This window comes from Brassica oleracea, chromosome C8 (genome assembly GCF_000695525.1).
Source record: "Brassica oleracea var. oleracea cultivar TO1000 chromosome C8, BOL, whole genome shotgun sequence".
Classification (NCBI taxonomy): domain Eukaryota; kingdom Viridiplantae; phylum Streptophyta; class Magnoliopsida; order Brassicales; family Brassicaceae; genus Brassica; species Brassica oleracea.
This window is the reverse complement of record NC_027755.1, coordinates 28,485,099-28,501,989: the sequence shown is the minus strand read 5'-3', so window position 1 is coordinate 28,501,989 and position 16,891 is coordinate 28,485,099. Positions and strand designations below refer to the sequence as shown.

The 16,891-nt window shown below is 36.8% G+C and overlaps 4 protein-coding genes across 4 annotated transcripts; 3 read left to right on the top strand and 1 right to left on the bottom strand.

Moving 5' to 3' along the window:
* The first annotated feature begins 2,774 nt into the window (after positions 1-2,774).
* On the top strand, positions 2,775-5,601 carry LOC106311920 (phenylalanine ammonia-lyase 2). The gene is made up of 2 exons (XM_013749252.1): positions 2,775-3,352; positions 3,674-5,601. The coding sequence occupies exons 1-2, from the start codon at positions 2,931-2,933 to the stop codon at positions 5,421-5,423; spliced, it is 2,172 nt and encodes a 723-aa protein (XP_013604706.1). The 5' UTR covers positions 2,775-2,930; the 3' UTR covers positions 5,424-5,601.
* On the bottom strand, positions 5,450-6,371 carry LOC106311921 (auxin-induced protein 15A-like). The gene has a single exon (XM_013749254.1). The coding sequence runs from the start codon at positions 6,309-6,311 to the stop codon at positions 5,919-5,921; it is 393 nt and encodes a 130-aa protein (XP_013604708.1). The 5' UTR covers positions 6,312-6,371; the 3' UTR covers positions 5,450-5,918.
* Positions 6,372-10,901: 4,530 nt separating this feature from the next.
* On the top strand, positions 10,902-11,374 carry LOC106310838. The gene has a single exon (XM_013748062.1). The coding sequence runs from the start codon at positions 10,932-10,934 to the stop codon at positions 11,178-11,180; it is 249 nt and encodes an 82-aa protein (XP_013603516.1). The 5' UTR covers positions 10,902-10,931; the 3' UTR covers positions 11,181-11,374.
* A 2,780-nt stretch (positions 11,375-14,154) lies between these two features.
* Positions 14,155-14,711, top strand: LOC106311033. The gene has a single exon (XM_013748262.1). The coding sequence runs from the start codon at positions 14,358-14,360 to the stop codon at positions 14,529-14,531; it is 174 nt and encodes a 57-aa protein (XP_013603716.1). The 5' UTR covers positions 14,155-14,357; the 3' UTR covers positions 14,532-14,711.
* Positions 14,712-16,891: the final 2,180 nt, after the last annotated feature.

Here is a 16,891-nt window from a genome sequence, read left to right as displayed (position 1 = left end):
CCTGCATGAAAACAACTCAGCAATCAATTGATTATAACTCACAGTTTTTGGTTGACGGTGGCCTTGACCCCAAATCCGACTTCTGCGATCCGAACCCTTTCTCGACCTTCTCAAGTAGACCCACGTCCAGACTGGTATTGAACTGGTCTCCACTAAAACTGATCTCTCTTCATTTGAACATAACCTTCTCCAGGTGCTGACTCAAAATTGGCAGAGTAACTGTTCTCGAAAACTGCCTAAATCGCTCGAAAACTATCGAAGCTCGATATTTCTTTCTTCGCTTTCTCTCTCACGTTTTGAAGTAGGTTTGATGTGTTCTGGATGTGTTCAAATGAGAGGGGGTCGTGGGCTATTTATAGGAAACATCAATCAATCAGGAACAAGCCGTGTGGCAGCCCGTGTGTCTGTTCGCATGGCTCCGGACGCATGTGCGGCGACACCTCGTGCTCCACATGGCTGGCTGCATGTCTCAGTCTCATGCAGGATGACATCACGCCCTCTACCTGTCTGGATGCATGGCCTGGCTCCAGGCGAGGAGACACCACGTCCTCCACATTTATGGCTGCATGGTTCGGTCGCATGCATCGCAACACCTCGTGCTTGGCCGAACCACCTCGTGCTCCACATGTCTTCTTGCATGTACAGGTTGCATGTACTGCAGCACCTCATGCTTCCCTTGACACACATACTGTCAAGAGCCTGCCACCACGTCATAAACACATACACATCAAGTCACCTCGAGCTTCTCGGTCCATTCGTCTGATTTCGACCTTTCCGGTGAATTTTCGTCCCGCGATCAATTTCAAATATTATTTTACGCCCGTTCTGATGCTCTGAGTATTTTTAATAAACTCCACTTGGACTCTGATCTTAAGGGGAAATATTTCCCGAGCTTCCGGCTTCTTCGAAAAATCCGTAATACCGAAATTTAGGGTTTTTCGCCCAATATTCGATCTTCATGTTGTACTTCCAAAAGCGTCATGCTTCAAACATCCTTTGAATAAATCTACCACATTGTCTAACCATTGTTTAGTGGCATACTTGACTCATGGTTCAGACAAGAACAATCTGATCGTCCGCTACTCGACCATCCAAAAGATACTCAACCATTTTTTTTTTTTTGATGGGTTTCTACAATGTACACATGCAACTATGCAAGCGGTTGAATGAACCCATCTTACAAACCCATTACTTCTTTGAACCACATTACATAGCTTAGTATAAAGATCCTTTAAATTTCCGTGTTCAGTTGATTTGCATTAGCTAAACATAAATATTTTTTTTAAAAAATATTTATGTTTATATCTCTATAAAATGTTAGGTATTTGTTTATCGGCTACATATTAGCAGCAATTAAACTTTTGTTGGTCATTTATTTAGGTGGAACTAATTTTGCCATCTATATCACTTAACTAGCTCAGAAAATAGTTTCAAAAAAAAAACTAGCTTAGAAAAGCACTCGTCTTTTTTACTCATAGCACTTCACAAATAATCATAGCGGATATTATTTTTCAATGAAATCGACGTTCCTGTATAAATCTAGTAATATCATTAACTTAGCCCAAGCTAACTTACCAAAAAAAACTTAGCCCAAGCTTCTTAAATATTTGGTTTGAGCTCAAATGTTCGGTCTTGTTATACATTGTAACTGAAATATATTACTGGCTAATAAGGTTTCTTATGCCAAAACAAATTCCATGTAGAAGACATCGTGGTATCTAATTCTAATCTAACCCAGACATAAAAAAATATAATAAAAGTATTAAAATATATGAATAAAATAATTCATGCTGGTTTGGTTCGAATTCGACGATTAAGTGGGGGTATAAGAATATTTTTTAATCTCAGAAATATTGTAAGTCATGTTGATTTTGATTTAGTTCGATTAGGTTTTCGATTAACACCCCTGAGCTCGTTGGTCGTCTAGCAATATAATCTAATAAAGCACCACCATATAAAAATAAGTGCAAGATGTATTTAACTTTTAGATGATAGTTATAAAATGAAACAGTATTGATATTAGATATAGGATTATGAATCGTTGATGACATATACATATTCTAAATTGAACTCCTATTTTAATATATATGCAAATATAACATAATATTACATATTTATTCTCTTGATTATATATTAAAATTGATATTGAAATGCTGTGTTATATAACTTACATTTGGTGGGCACTTGGAAAATGGCTATTACGTTCTTAGAAATTTTTTTTGGTAAAATGTTAAATACGTTCTTACACATATTTTGGTAAAAAGTTAAATACGTTCTTAGAGCATGATTATTGAGGGGTTTTTAGGATGGGGTTCTTAACGGAATATAAGAACCCGTCTCTTAACTTTTAACTAAAAAGGCTAAGAACTTATTCTTAAATAAGAGTTTTAAGAGCCGGTTCTTAACTTTTTTAGTTAAAATTAAGAGACGGGTTCTTATATTCCTCTAAGAACCCCACTCTAAGAACCCCCAATAATCTTGCTCTTACACATTATACCTACTCCCATATTCATTCCCAAACCATAATCACTCGTAAAGTCTCACCAACCGCAAAACGCTATTTCCCCTTCAGCCACCAGCCACGACTACCTTTTTCCAAAAGAGATCCATTTGCGGCTTAGACCAATATCACGTTTTACATTCTCAACCGTTGGATCCTTACAAGTCATCCAACGATCATCGTTAAACTCTCACCCACCCCTCATTGACAAAACTCGTTCACTTCTCTTGTTGTGCTTACCTAACATTAAACACTACTTCATTGTCTCCTTATTTAAACCAATCTTCTCCCTTCTCTTCTTCCTCAGGAACACAACAAACTCCAAAGCACTTCACCTACAATTCAAGAAGCTCTCTCTCTATCTCGCTTCCTTCACCTTTAATTCAAAAGAATCTGATCCCTATATATTAAACAGAAAGGTCAAATACCTATGGATCAGACTAACGGTTCAGTTCACCAGAACGGCAAGATCGAAGCCATGTTGTGCGGTGGAGTAGAGAAGACAAAAGTGGCTGTGGCGGCGGATCCGTTGAACTGGGGTGCAGCAGCGGAACAGATGAAAGGGAGTCACTTGGATGAGTTGAAGAGGATGGTTGAGGAGTACCGCAGACCGGTGGTGAATCTCGGGGGAGAGACGCTAACAATCGGACAAGTCGCGGCGATCTCCACCGCAGGCGGAGGTGTTAAGGTTGAGCTAGCGGAGGCTTCGAGAGCTGGCGTGAAAGCTAGCAGTGATTGGGTTATGGAAAGTATGGGCAAAGGTACTGACAGTTACGGTGTCACCACCGGGTTTGGAGCGACCTCTCACCGGAGAACCAAAAACGGCACCGCATTGCAAACGGAACTCATCAGGTAATTAATCAAAATATTGTTAAATCAGGCATATTAATTACTAATTAATTAGAACACGCATGCAAGGAATGTGATCAAACACTAATTAATTTTCTCTTTTCCGTTTTATAAAATTGGTGTTGGAATCAGAAAATTAATAATTTAGTGGATAAATGGCAGAGATTATTTGGTTCGGTATAATTGTCACTGAATATAGTCACGAGGAATAGGTTTCTCTTTGCATGGCAAACACGTTGCTCGGTTAATCGGGTCGGGTTTAGGTCTAATTATTGTTTGTTTTATTTGTTTTTAATAAAATGTTATTTGGTTGTTCCGTTACAGATTTTTGAACGCCGGAATATTCGGTAACACGAAGGAGACATGCCACACGCTGCCGGAATCCGCCACGAGAGCCGCCATGCTCGTCCGAGTCAACACTCTCCTCCAAGGATACTCCGGGATCCGATTCGAAATCCTCGAAGCGATCACCAGCTTCCTCAACCACAACATCTCTCCATCTCTCCCCCTCCGTGGAACCATAACCGCCTCCGGCGATCTCGTCCCCCTCTCCTACATCGCCGGCCTCCTCACCGGCCGTCCGAACTCCAAAGCCACAGGTCCCAACGGCGAATCCCTAACCGCCGAAGAGGCCTTCAAACAAGCCGGAATCGCTTCCGGATTCTTCGATCTACAACCCAAGGAAGGCTTAGCGCTCGTTAACGGCACGGCGGTTGGATCCGGCATGGCGTCGATGGTTCTATTCGAAGCGAACGTTCAATCGGTGTTAGCGGAGGTCTTATCCGCGATCTTCGCGGAGGTGATGAGCGGGAAGCCTGAGTTCACCGATCATCTAACGCACAGGCTGAAGCACCACCCCGGGCAAATCGAAGCGGCGGCGATCATGGAGCACATCCTCGACGGAAGCTCGTACATGAAGCTAGCGCAGAAGCTTCACGAGATGGATCCGTTACAAAAGCCGAAACAAGACCGTTACGCTCTCCGTACCTCTCCTCAGTGGCTCGGCCCTCAGATCGAAGTGATCCGTCACGCAACGAAGTCGATCGAGCGTGAGATCAACTCCGTTAACGATAATCCGTTGATCGATGTTTCTAGAAACAAAGCGATTCACGGTGGTAACTTCCAGGGGACTCCAATCGGAGTCTCCATGGATAACACTCGTTTAGCGATTGCTTCGATAGGGAAGCTCATGTTCGCTCAATTCTCGGAGCTTGTTAACGATTTCTACAACAACGGTCTTCCTTCGAATCTAACGGCTTCGAACAATCCAAGCTTGGATTACGGATTCAAAGGAGCTGAGATCGCTATGGCTTCGTATTGCTCTGAGCTTCAGTACTTGGCGAATCCAGTTACAAGCCATGTTCAATCAGCTGAGCAACATAACCAAGATGTGAACTCTTTGGGACTCATCTCGTCTCGCAAAACGTCAGAAGCTGTTGACATCCTCAAGCTTATGTCGACAACGTTCCTTGTGGCTATATGCCAAGCTGTTGATTTGAGACATCTTGAGGAGAATCTGAGACAAACGGTGAAGAACACAGTTTCTCAAGTGGCGAAGAAAGTTTTAACCACTGGAGTCAACGGTGAGCTGCATCCGTCGCGGTTCTGCGAGAAGGACTTGCTTAAGGTCGTTGATCGCGAGCAAGTGTTCACGTACGTGGATGATCCTTGTAGCGCTACGTACCCGTTGATGCAGAAACTGAGACAAGTTATTGTTGATCATGCTTTGTCTAACGGTGAGACTGAGAAGAACGCAGTGACTTCGATCTTTCAAAAGATCGGAGCTTTCGAGGAAGAGCTCAAGATGGTGCTCCCTAAAGAAGTGGATGCGGCTAGAGAGGCTTACGGTAACGGAACGGCGGCGATTCCGAACAGGATTAAGGAATGTCGGTCTTACCCGTTGTATAAGTTCGTGAGGGAAGAGCTTGGAACGAAGCTGTTGACCGGAGAAAAGGTTGTGTCTCCGGGAGAGGAGTTTGATAAGGTGTTCACTGCAATGTGTGAAGGTAAGATCATTGATCCGTTGATGGAGTGCCTCAAGGAATGGAACGGAGCTCCGATTCCGATATGCTAAGACATCATTCCTCTGTTTTTTTGTTGCTTTTACCTTTTTATATGTTTGAATTGAGTGTTTTATCAGTGAGTAATTGTAATGTGAATGGTGTCACTTTGTATGATATATATGAAAATCACGTGTAACTATTTGTGGATTCGACAGAGTTGACAAAAGAGTTAGATCAATACTTCTTATTTATTGTCTGGTAGTTTCAAAATGTACTTGCTCCTGGTCGTTTATATGACACAGAACAGAGGCAACCGTGTCTGAAACGTTTTGCTTTATGTCTCGTCTTGAAATGGTGCGAGAGAAAAAAACAATACTTTGTCAAAGTTTAGATGTTGTGACATTTGTAGATGTTTGCTTTTTCAGTGAATCTTGCTTATGCTTAACAATATTATTAATCATACTTAGTGAGGAAGTGTACACCATTATCTAAATCAATATTAGTTCTCTCTGGAAACATAGATCCACAGATGACAAACCAAAAATCAAATGAAAATATCTTCAATCTTACATGTACATGCCAATGCACTTCCTTTGATGCTGAGGAGCGCCACTGCAACGGACGACATCGAGGAAAGTGTTTTCATCGCATGGAATCCATAATCTTGATGTGTCAGAACTGAAATCATAAGCATCTTGAGCTTGATCAAGCAATGCCTTGAAGATTGGATGTTTAAGCAAACTCATCTTTATCACAAACCTCTTGTGATCATCACCCACATACACTACCAAATGTCCTCTTGGAACATCTTTAGGTATGGCTTCATTTTCCTTCTTGAACCCCCAAGCAACCTTCTCGCAACAACCCTCACAGAAAGACGAAGTACAAGGTATGACTATGGATTTGCTCTTCATGGTTTTCAATTTGTTTTCACATACTTTTATGAACTTGTTCTTCATTATTTTAGAATATAGAAGGAGATAGGTCAAATGAGAAGGATGAGTAGGAAAAGAGATTGTGTGGTGATGAGAAGTACAATGCTGAAGAACATGTGTATAAATAGATGATCGATTGTAGAGCTTAGATAGTAAAGAATCCATGGTCCATAGAGATATTAAATGTGATGTTTTTGTTATGAGATGGGCAAGTTTTTTATTTGATAAAATACATCACGAGGGGTTTAGATTATGATAATACTTTGCCATTTTGTTTTCACTCGTGCGGTTCCGTTATATTTGCTCATCAAACTGAAAAATCGTTCGAACGTGCACTGCATTATTACAGTTGCGATTATGATATGTTATTTTCACATTGGGATCAGAGTTGTGATTTCATGCATGGAGGCTTAGACCCCACAAAGGAAGAATAGTGTGAAGATAAGAGGTATGAAGAAGAGGGATGGGTTTAAAATTTTCTTGGACGAAGTGTGATCCTAAATTTATGAATCAAGGATTGTCTTCATTAGAAAGATAGTATACAAGATCTGATCTAGGCTCTAGTTTAAGTGACTTTGTTACAATACAATATATTTATATATGTTACTATGTTAGTATCCATTTTTTCAAATGCAATATCCATTTCATATTTTGAATATAACCTCAAGGGTGATGAGCATCTGAAAATTGATTATGATCAATATTGTCGAGTTGTGCTTACGATAATATTAATAAGCTATCTGTGTATGTAGGTCTGGTCTTTAATATCTAGGGTTTCGGGTGAAACGGTTATTTTGAGTGGAGTGCAAGTGTACATTCATAAAGAAGTGTCAATTTTTGCAGGGTCCAATATGATTGGGACACAGAACAGAGCCAGAACAGAGTACTTATTCATTATGATTACCCGAAAATAGCTGAGTAAAAGAAGAGCAATCATTCCTTCTTACACATAAACTTTTGCAGATGCGCTTATGGTATGTTATTTTTAGGCGTAAAAGTACATAATCCGAAGTTAAACTCGTTTGACGTTGGAATAAAAGTTAGTTTTACTTTCAGACTTATCCTCTCAAGTCTATTTACGAAACTATATATTGTTTGTCTATAGTTCACTTTTCAATGTTTTATGATGATTGATTCTAATTCAAAACTGTTTAGATCATCAGTCTTTGAGCCGTAAAACTAAACATATCGCCACCATGCTGCTTAGAACAGAATAAGATCTTTTGTACTCCTCTGTGTGTTTTCTCATGCATTTTAAGTTTCAGTCATTAAAAAGAAAAAAGAAAAAGAGAGAGTATTTGGACCAGACCGAAGTGATATATCACTAGACCCGGGACGGGCTAAGCTGGTTTGAGATAAGAATGAGGGCCATTCTAAACTATAGCCTGGCTTCTTCTGCATGAAATTTATTGTGGGAACGTGAGGTTTTTCTGATATTATATGTCCTGTCTTTTGAGGTTCATACTTCTCACAAACAACTCATTTGATGACGACCTCCACATTTAATTTTAATGCACCAAATTTTAGCAAAAAAAAAAAACTCATTTGATGACCAAGAATGATTTATCAGGGTTAGGTTTTCTTTGATATAACGTCAAACATAACAAAGACACGTTATTATCAAGTTACATAGAGATGACTCTTTTTCTTCTTGTATTTGAAAGAAATCATAGTGCTGATAATAACTATATGAAGAGTTGTTTTGTTATCATTATGTTGAATAGGATTCTATTATACATCGAACATCTCCAACCCATAACACTATTTTAATGTTAAAACCACACTATTTTAATGTAATTTCAGCACTAAAAAAATTATTCTTCAACCATAACACCAAACGTCATACTAAAAACTATTTTATAATATTATATTTACTTATGTTTTTTTATCATTTATTTAATTATCTATTTTATTAATAAATTAAGTGAATAGTATTTTAGTGGGATGAATAGTGTTTTAGTGGGATGAATAGTATTTTAGTGTAGTGAATAGTATCACACCAAATTTGGTATGAAATTATAGTATTGCACTAATTAGTGTTGAGTTAAAAAAGATTTTTGTGTCAAAATCACACTAAAATAGTGTTTTGGAGTTAGTTACATAGAACACAATTGCCCGTGTGTATCTAACTACTGAGGCAGATAAGTAGGTACTTATGTCATACTCTATTGCTATTGCTCATCCAATAGCCATCGATTGACTAGCCACACTTGGGAACTGAATATAAGAGAAAATCTTAACCCTATTGCTCGTTTTGTTTGAAGAGTATACATATTTTGACTTTTATTATTTTGGGGGAAATATAGAAAAGAAACGGCCATGGATGAGCTAGGGAGCCATACCTTGTCACACCCACAATTATTTGATTTGACTTTCCCATGTGAGTTTACACAGTTACTAGCTGTCACTCTTTTACCCCGTGCCACTCTATGATTATATTACTATTGAGCACACTTTTTTTTTTGGTAATCTTGAGTACACAATTTTTTTTTGAGAAATAAAGTACACAAATTTGAGTACACAAATTTTCAAGCTCATTTCTGTATAGATCGTTTTTTTTTAACTTTCTGTATAGATCATGAAACATTTTTTTTTTGGACAAAAGATCGTGAAACATTTAGGTTTAAATATTAGAGCACTCACAATGACAAATCCTTAACAACAAATTATTATAATAATATGTGGGGTCCAAATATTTAAGAATCTGTGTCACAATTGTCTTTTGAAATCTCAATTTACGGATCTTTTTTCTGACTGCCTCTTCACTGTACGCGGGCTCCACCGTCACGTGAGAACCCGCGATTGGCCAATTTTTTATTTTTTTTTAATTCGAACGAAAAAAGAAAAAATAATAAAATATTCTAAAAGTTGTTGTTAAGGATTTGTTGTTGTTGGTGCTCTTAAGGATAACCCGACATTTGGTCGTAGAAGGGAATAAGGGACTCGCGAACGAACAAAGAACTCCGGTTGCTTCCATATTTCTATGATAAAAGATTACTAAACCAGCATGGTTTAGATTTTATTTTATTTTTGATTGACATGTATCTGGACCAAAGTCCAACTAATCTTTTAAGAGAGAGTATAGACGAGTAATCTGTCTTCGGGTTTGAAATGAAGTCTAAAGTATGATTACATGTCGTCTGATCCAAGCAAATGACAATTTAGATTTTAACATGATTTAAACCGACGGATTTAAGTCTTGTTCCAAATTCTTTTCTTACTATTAGTCTTTTAGACTACAACCGCATGGTTTAGATTTTATTTGGGAAAGTGAATTTATTGAGGTAAAAAAAAAAAATATATTGAGGTAATGATGAATTCCAAAACCTTTTTTGTTTACTGAAAAAGTAGAATTTCAAAAGGACCAAAACCTTTGAAGAAATGAAATGGTTATCCAGACGCTTACCTTGCACGACTCCGCCCTTGAGCTTTAGGAGATACTGTCTTCGCAAGTTCTGTATCCGAGAACGCGAGCAAAACAAGAATTTGTATATATTTATCTGCTAGTCCAAAATTTCTGAAAGGGTGGTGCACATCTGTTACAAAATAAAATATATGCTATTCAAACTCGCTACGTCGTGGGTGCATAATACGGCTACAACCATCTCTCCTAGCTTGTTTTTGTAGAATTTCACATACTAAATACATAATATCAACAAAATTACGGGTGCACGTGCCCACTCTCTTCATGCACTGTCTTCGCCATCGATCCGGACAAACTTCCCCTCGTCTTTTAGAGGCATTCAAGCAGAAAGTCTATCGTGCTTATTATGAACTTCATACAGGCCCAATAAGACCCAGTTATGATGGTTGCTTTGTTTGATTGATTTAGCTCTACCAAATCACTGTTGCGAGGGATTTAATTGCGATTGATCATTTAGCCATTAGCACGATGGGACTGCGATGCTAATTGCCATGTAGTGGGTTTAGAAAATTCCAAAGAAGAGACAGTTGTCTCAAATTTATTGCATGCTCTTGAGAGAAAAAGTAAAATAATTGAATGAATATCATCTTTAATTATTTGGATTTTTTTTTACTTTCGAGATGTTGTTACCATCCCATTACTTTGAATTTACGGAAACAAAATATTAATTTAAAATCAAGTGGTCCTGGTGGTAATTTTTTGTCATGAGTTTGATTCTTTGGGATTCGGCCCAAGTGGTCACCTCTGGTATTAATCAGAATGTATTTCAAATTCGGGTTAGACAGTGTGGTACGCTTTCGAGTTAATCCACTCCGTAGCACTAAGTGTGTTTCTCTCGGAGCTGACCGGATCAGCCGACAGGGCTTGTAAAAAAATTATTAATTTTAAATATCAGACGATGCACTGTAAATGGTGGAAGTTTCCTATTTGGGCAACTAACCAATTCTTCTTGTTGATTCTTATGCCTTCTCCACCACTTTAACGGTGGAACTTTCCTATTTGGACGAGTGGTGATTATTATTATATCATCGTCACAAGCCACAACAATAACAAACAATCACATCACTTAAAGGCTCATCAAATCAATCTTTTGTTTTGTCTTTTCCTAGTGGAACACACAGAACACTTGTAAGAAATTCCCATACTCCTAAACTTTACTTCTAATTTCTATAAAAGGACGACATATTGCAAGAAACAAAACAAAACAAAAACAAAAAGAAATGAAAATTCAGACAAGGCCTGTCCTGGTGGTGGTGGTGGTAATAATGGTGTTTATGAGCTCTTTTAATGTGGAGGGAGGCGGGAGAGGGATACACAGCCAAAATCAGAGACTTCACTATTTTCAAAAGGGTACAACCGTCATTCCATCAGCAAGAGGAGTAGACAACCACCATAACATTCCAAGACAAAACTATGATAACTGGGGTGGCAAGGGAGGAGACGGTGGTGGCGACGATGGAACCGGTTAGAAACACACAAGACAAGACATGACTGAGACAAGGAAGCGCCTAAGACATGTATGTCAGTATGTTTGTATATGTAAAGAGTCTGGTGTAGTTTCTGGCAATTATTGTGTGCTTTATGTGATGTCTCCTAAGTATATATGTGTTACTTTATAAGAGTGTTTATATATGTTATATGATGTATAAATGGCATTAAAACTCATATGAAATGAAACTATAAACAGGTTGTAGAAAAATCATGAGCAACACTACCATGACTTAATGACCCAACGATGTGCTTCTAGATCAATTGATATGGATTCTGACCGATATATATATTAGGTAACAGGATTCATTCAGTAACTTGCTTCACGGACCAAAATTAATTAAACCGAACACTCACCTTTCGACTGATACAATATGCTCAACATAACAGCTGAGTAACTTTTCAAGACGTCCAACGTGCCTTCAAACATGATAAACTTTCTCACAATATTCAAATGATATTTTACTATTCGACACACTATCGAATTTCATAACTTTAAATGTGTGTGTTTTTTGTAAGAAAAATTAAACATTCCTTTTTCAGCCAATAATGGTAACCGGTTAATGCGGCCTATACTGTTTGTTATTTTCCCTCTAGTCCATTGTTCATTACTCATGGGCCACAAAGAGAAGAAGTTTTCAGTAGAAACTTAACAGCCCCAAAGAGCATTTGCAATATTAACTTCGAGCCTACTAAGACTTTGGTAAAGCCTTGAAGCCTATTTATGGGGAATAAACATAAAACTGCTAATTATTTGTAACCATGGAAGTAGTTATTAGTAGGAAGTTTGGAAGTAGAGAGTTTGTAGGATCCAGTAGAAATGCACTTATGGGAGCATTCATTCATCATAAAATTGGTTAGTTGAGTCAGGCGGAAAAAGAAGATACAGAACTTTTGTAAAAATAGAAACCTCACAACAACACTTCTTTGGAAATTCAGCTAAACAGTCCAATTATAAGGCAGCTGACCAAGCGGTTTCATACTATTCTTATCTAAATGGTGGTAGATATATGCCATTTGATCCTTCTTTGACTATTGATGTTCCTGTCAAGTAATCTATTTGGACTTTCAAACTAGGAGAGTTTCAGCCATTACAAGTTTTCTAGAGGGTATTAAAGCATACACAAAAGCCTAATATTATGACTCATGACAAATCCAAAAGTCCATGTAATTAAGTTCTTATGAAGATATATTCATGTATCAGTTAATGTGTGTGAAGAGATGAAGAGAACTAACCTTGAGAGTTGCATCTCCTTTCATCCTATATATTTGTATTCTCAATCAAAGCATTGCTAAACTTGGTGCATCTTCAATTTTTTTTTCCTTTTCTTCTATTTTCCTACACTTAATGAAACTCAATGAGCTACATCATTATTAGTTTTATTTTCTGTTTAAATAAGTTCTTTTGAGCATGAATTCTAAATGAGCTATCTTAATACTGCCTTTGACTACTTACAATGACAACACAAAGAAAAAGATGAAACAAGAATTCTACGTGTTGTTACTTCAATAGGGTCATGTGCGAAGGAAGAGTACAATCAATTTTGATACGTAACCTTCAAAGGAAAAGTGTGGTTTATGTCGTACGAGCCTATTGAGTATTGAGCTGCCGCGCTGACCGGAATTACCTATGTGGGGACCGGTCTACGCAGACCGACCATTCACATTTCAGATGTTCACCAAAGCTCTACCAATAAGTATGCACATTTAAATCAAATGTTTGACTAAGACTAAAGAAAATATTTAATAGAGAACATCGGGTCCTAGTCCACTCTGGATGTGGTTATATGATTACATCTCTTCAGATTGCACACATGCAAGTTCGTCCTATGAGGCGAATTGAATATGCTATCTTTCCAGCTCAAATGTTTAAATAGTTCCCTCTAAAGATATATAGTCATAAATGTTACCGTTCAGTTCACATTCATTATATAAATATAATCAAAACTAATATTTTTAGTAATTGTGAATTTCATACGATGTTTTTAGTCCAAAACAGTTTTTGATAGGTAAAAATTCGAAATTGTAAAATCAATCTTCTTCGTAAAATTAAAAGTGAAATTATGGTAACATTTCGTCAGCCGATAGCTACCAACATTTGTTCGCTATTTCTTGAAATTTAAAGGACTGGTCAATTCTCCATGTGTATACTTTTGATTAAACTTAATAAGAAACTTTGCTGAGATACGTAAACCCTTAGGACATGATTATCGTGGTCCTTGGGCCTAGTCCTTAGCATTTTTGGGCCTAAAAAAATGAAAAAAGCTTAAATTACTAAAAAATGTTAGTCGAACGTCCTTGATTAAGAAGTTTTTACGCTCGTCCTTCGTCACAGGTGGCAGAATGCGATTGGAGAAGGAAGCGGTGTAGGGCAAAGACCTTTTCTCGTTGTTTGTTTGTTTGTTTTTTTTATGATGTTTGTAATTTTTTTCTTATTTTTTTTGGCAACTTTGTAATTTTTTTCATGTTTTCAATTTTAATGTTATATGTTTTATTTTAAATTTATCTTTTATATGTTAATATTTATTAAAATAAATAATTAATTTACTAAGAGACAACAAAATGTCCTACCAATAATCTTAACTTTTGGAATTGTCTCTTACCTTTGTCTCTTAACATCAAAATAACAATAAACTAATCTAAGGATTTAAAAATTAGTCCTACCAATAATATTGCCGTTAAACGTATTCTCAGTAATCTATTATCTTTTAGGATTCATAGTATGATATAATATATCAGTAATTACACATACTCCGAATAAAAGTAAAAACACTATTGTTTTTTTCTACCTCTTCACTCAATCTAGGGATTCCTTTTTAATACCTAAAACACTCACCGGTAGAGCCCAAACAACAGAACACGTACGACATTATTACTATTTTCTAAAATGCATAACATCACATATTAATGCTACGTATTTCTAGAAAACAAAACATGTTACTATCCATCATTTATCGTACCAAAGCCAATGACCCCTCGCTCTTATTCATTGTTTCGTTCCCTCCATATATTGACTTACCGCTCCCTCTCTCTCCCTCACTTCACATCTTTACTACAAATTTCCAGAAGCAGAAACCACAAAAAAACTCCATTTTTCGATAAAGGATACAACATCGCTTCCTAGCTAGTATAGTGTTGGCCAAGTGAAAAAAAAAGCAATGAAAGAAGAAAACAGCACGAGCAGAGCATGCGAGCGGTGCAAGACGTTTGGAGAGAAGTGTAGCCACAAAGTGAAGAAACAGAGAGGCAAGTTTTACATCCTTGCCCGTTGTATCGCCATGCTAGTCTGCGGGCGTGAGCGTGACCACGACCGAGACCGTGTTTCGAATTAGACTTTTACCTTATGCTTTATTCTCTTCTTTTAGGGATTGCCCTTTTCACTTCTCCCTCTAGTATCAAACATTTGGACTAGCGTTGCTATTTAAGTTATATATACACATGAATATATGAAATTGATGTAATGCATTCGTAGAAATGCTTTATTGATTTGTAATTTATGTATTTCGTTTGGCTTTTTGAATGGTAACTTCTAAATAAGTTTGTAGTTGTTCAAATAACTAATTATTTACTCTCTCTTGTTTTTTCCTAACGCTTTGGACCTGAAAGATCTTCACTTTACTTGGAATTGTGTATGCGAAACTTTAATTATACTCAGACCATGCGTTGAGGCTCCGAATTAATGCTCATTGTCATGATCATAAACCATATCTTATGAGATAATAGAAGAGCCAAAAGCTTGTGTTTTTAGCATAATTACAAACTTCATAAAAATACACTTATTTGTGCCAGTTGTATTTCTGAATAGGTCATTATAATATATATCTTCCGCACTGAAATTTTATTTTGAAAACATCATAGATATTGAGGTCATAGATCAATCTCATCCACTATGCTTATATATAACATCTAATAATACCCAACAAAAAAACAACGTAGCTGTCTATCAACATTAGTGTTCACCTATATTTCAGATTATCAATGCACAATAGAATCGTATTCTGAGTGAAGTTCAGTGACGTTGAATATGCAATGGGAAATTATATAACACAATGTAACAATGCCAGAAAGATAATAGGTGAATTATGATAAAGTCTACAGCCTTAGAGTCCATGTGACTCGAGTCAAATTCACACAAATAATACAAATGGAAAGTATGCTCCATTTTCTTTTCTATTTTGTCGGTTTGGGGAAGCTGAGATGTTTCAACAGAGATCACCGATTCGTGTGGTGAAGAATCTTAGAGTTTGTGCAGATTGTCATCTGGCGATTAAGCTTGTGTCTAAGGTTTATGATCGAGAGATTGTTGTAAGAGATCGTAGCAGGTTTCACCATTTTAAAGATGGTTCTTGTTCTTGTCAAGATTACTGGTAATCTAGAAAATAATAATTGTTTTCTACACAAATGTTGTTTAATGTAGGAATTAGATTTGTACAATCTCCTATCATTGATGTCCCAACTATAGCAATTGGCAGGCTTCAGCATTTTTGTGACTAAATTCAGTTTTTGATACATGAATTCGAAATAAGTTTGGATCCAATAAATTTTGTACAGTTACAAATTATACTCAAACCCGAACTATTATTAGTTGAATGAGGCTTTTATGAAGCTAAACCCCCAATCCGAACCCGAATGGTTCTTGAATGGCCAAGCATAGCAATCGGGTTCTTGTGATAGAACTTTTCGGGCAAGATGTTCTTAACTCATGATTTGACTTTTTTTTTTTTTTTACACTTTTCGGCTAAGAGACGGCTCTTAGAGCATGATTAACCGGGGTTCTTAATTTGAGGTTCTTAACTCATGATTTGACACTTTTTTGTTTGCTTTTTTTACACTTTTCGGCTAAGAGCCGGTTCTTATACCATGATTAACGGGGAGTTCTTAAGCTGGGGTTCTTATCGGAATATAAAAATCCGTCTCTTAATTTTTAACTAAAAAAGCTAAGAACCGGCTCTTAAATATGGGGGGGTGGGGGGTTCATAGCTAAGGACATGATATGATTTGACATTTTTTTTTTTTTTTACACTTTTCGGCTAAGAGACGGCTCTTAGAGCATGATTAACCGGGGTTCTTAATTTGAGGTTCTTAACTCATGATTTGACACTTTTTTGTTTGCTTTTTTTACACTTTTCGGCTAAGAGCCGGTTCTTATACCATGATTAACGGGGAGTTCTTAAGCTGGGGTTCTTATCGGAATATAAAAATCCGTCTCTTAATTTTTAACTAAAAAAGTTAAGAACCGGTTCTTAAATCTCTTATTTAAGAGCCGGTTCTTAGTTTTTTTACTTAAAAGTTAAGAGACGGATTCTTATATTCTGCTAAGAACCCTATTCTAAGAACATCCGTTAATCATGCTCTTATATCTCTTATTTAAGAGACGGTTTTTAGCTTTTCTTAGTTAAAATCTAAGAAAAGTTAAGAACCTGTCTCTTAGCCGAAACTAAAAATCTCAGATAAGAGACTGGGGTTAATCATCGTCTAGATTAAAAGTTGGATTGTGAAAAGGATAACAGTAACATTTAGACACTCTGACTTTAGTGTTTTTCATCCGTTCATAAATTTATTAATGCTTATAGTAAAGGAAAAGCGAAGGAATATATAAGATACGAACCATCTAGGAATCAAGTGAAAGTAATAATATGAAATAAGTCAGTTACAAAAAAATAATAATAATAATAATAATAATAATATGAAA

Excerpts from the sequence above, each read along its gene's own strand:
- LOC106311033 (XM_013748262.1), top strand. The coding sequence starts at position 14,358 with ATGAAAGAAGAAAACAGCACGAGCAGAGCATGCGAGCGGTGCAAGACG.
- LOC106310838 (XM_013748062.1), top strand. The coding sequence starts at position 10,932 with ATGAAAATTCAGACAAGGCCTGTCCTGGTGGTGGTGGTGGTAATAATG.
- LOC106311920 (XM_013749252.1), top strand. The coding sequence starts at position 2,931 with ATGGATCAGACTAACGGTTCAGTTCACCAGAACGGCAAGATCGAAGCC. Across the intron at positions 3,353-3,673 it reads TTGCAAACGGAACTCATCAG|ATTTTTGAACGCCGGAATAT; the intron begins GTAATTAATCAA and ends GTTCCGTTACAG.
- LOC106311921 (XM_013749254.1), bottom strand. The coding sequence starts at position 6,311 with ATGAAGAACAAGTTCATAAAAGTATGTGAAAACAAATTGAAAACCATG.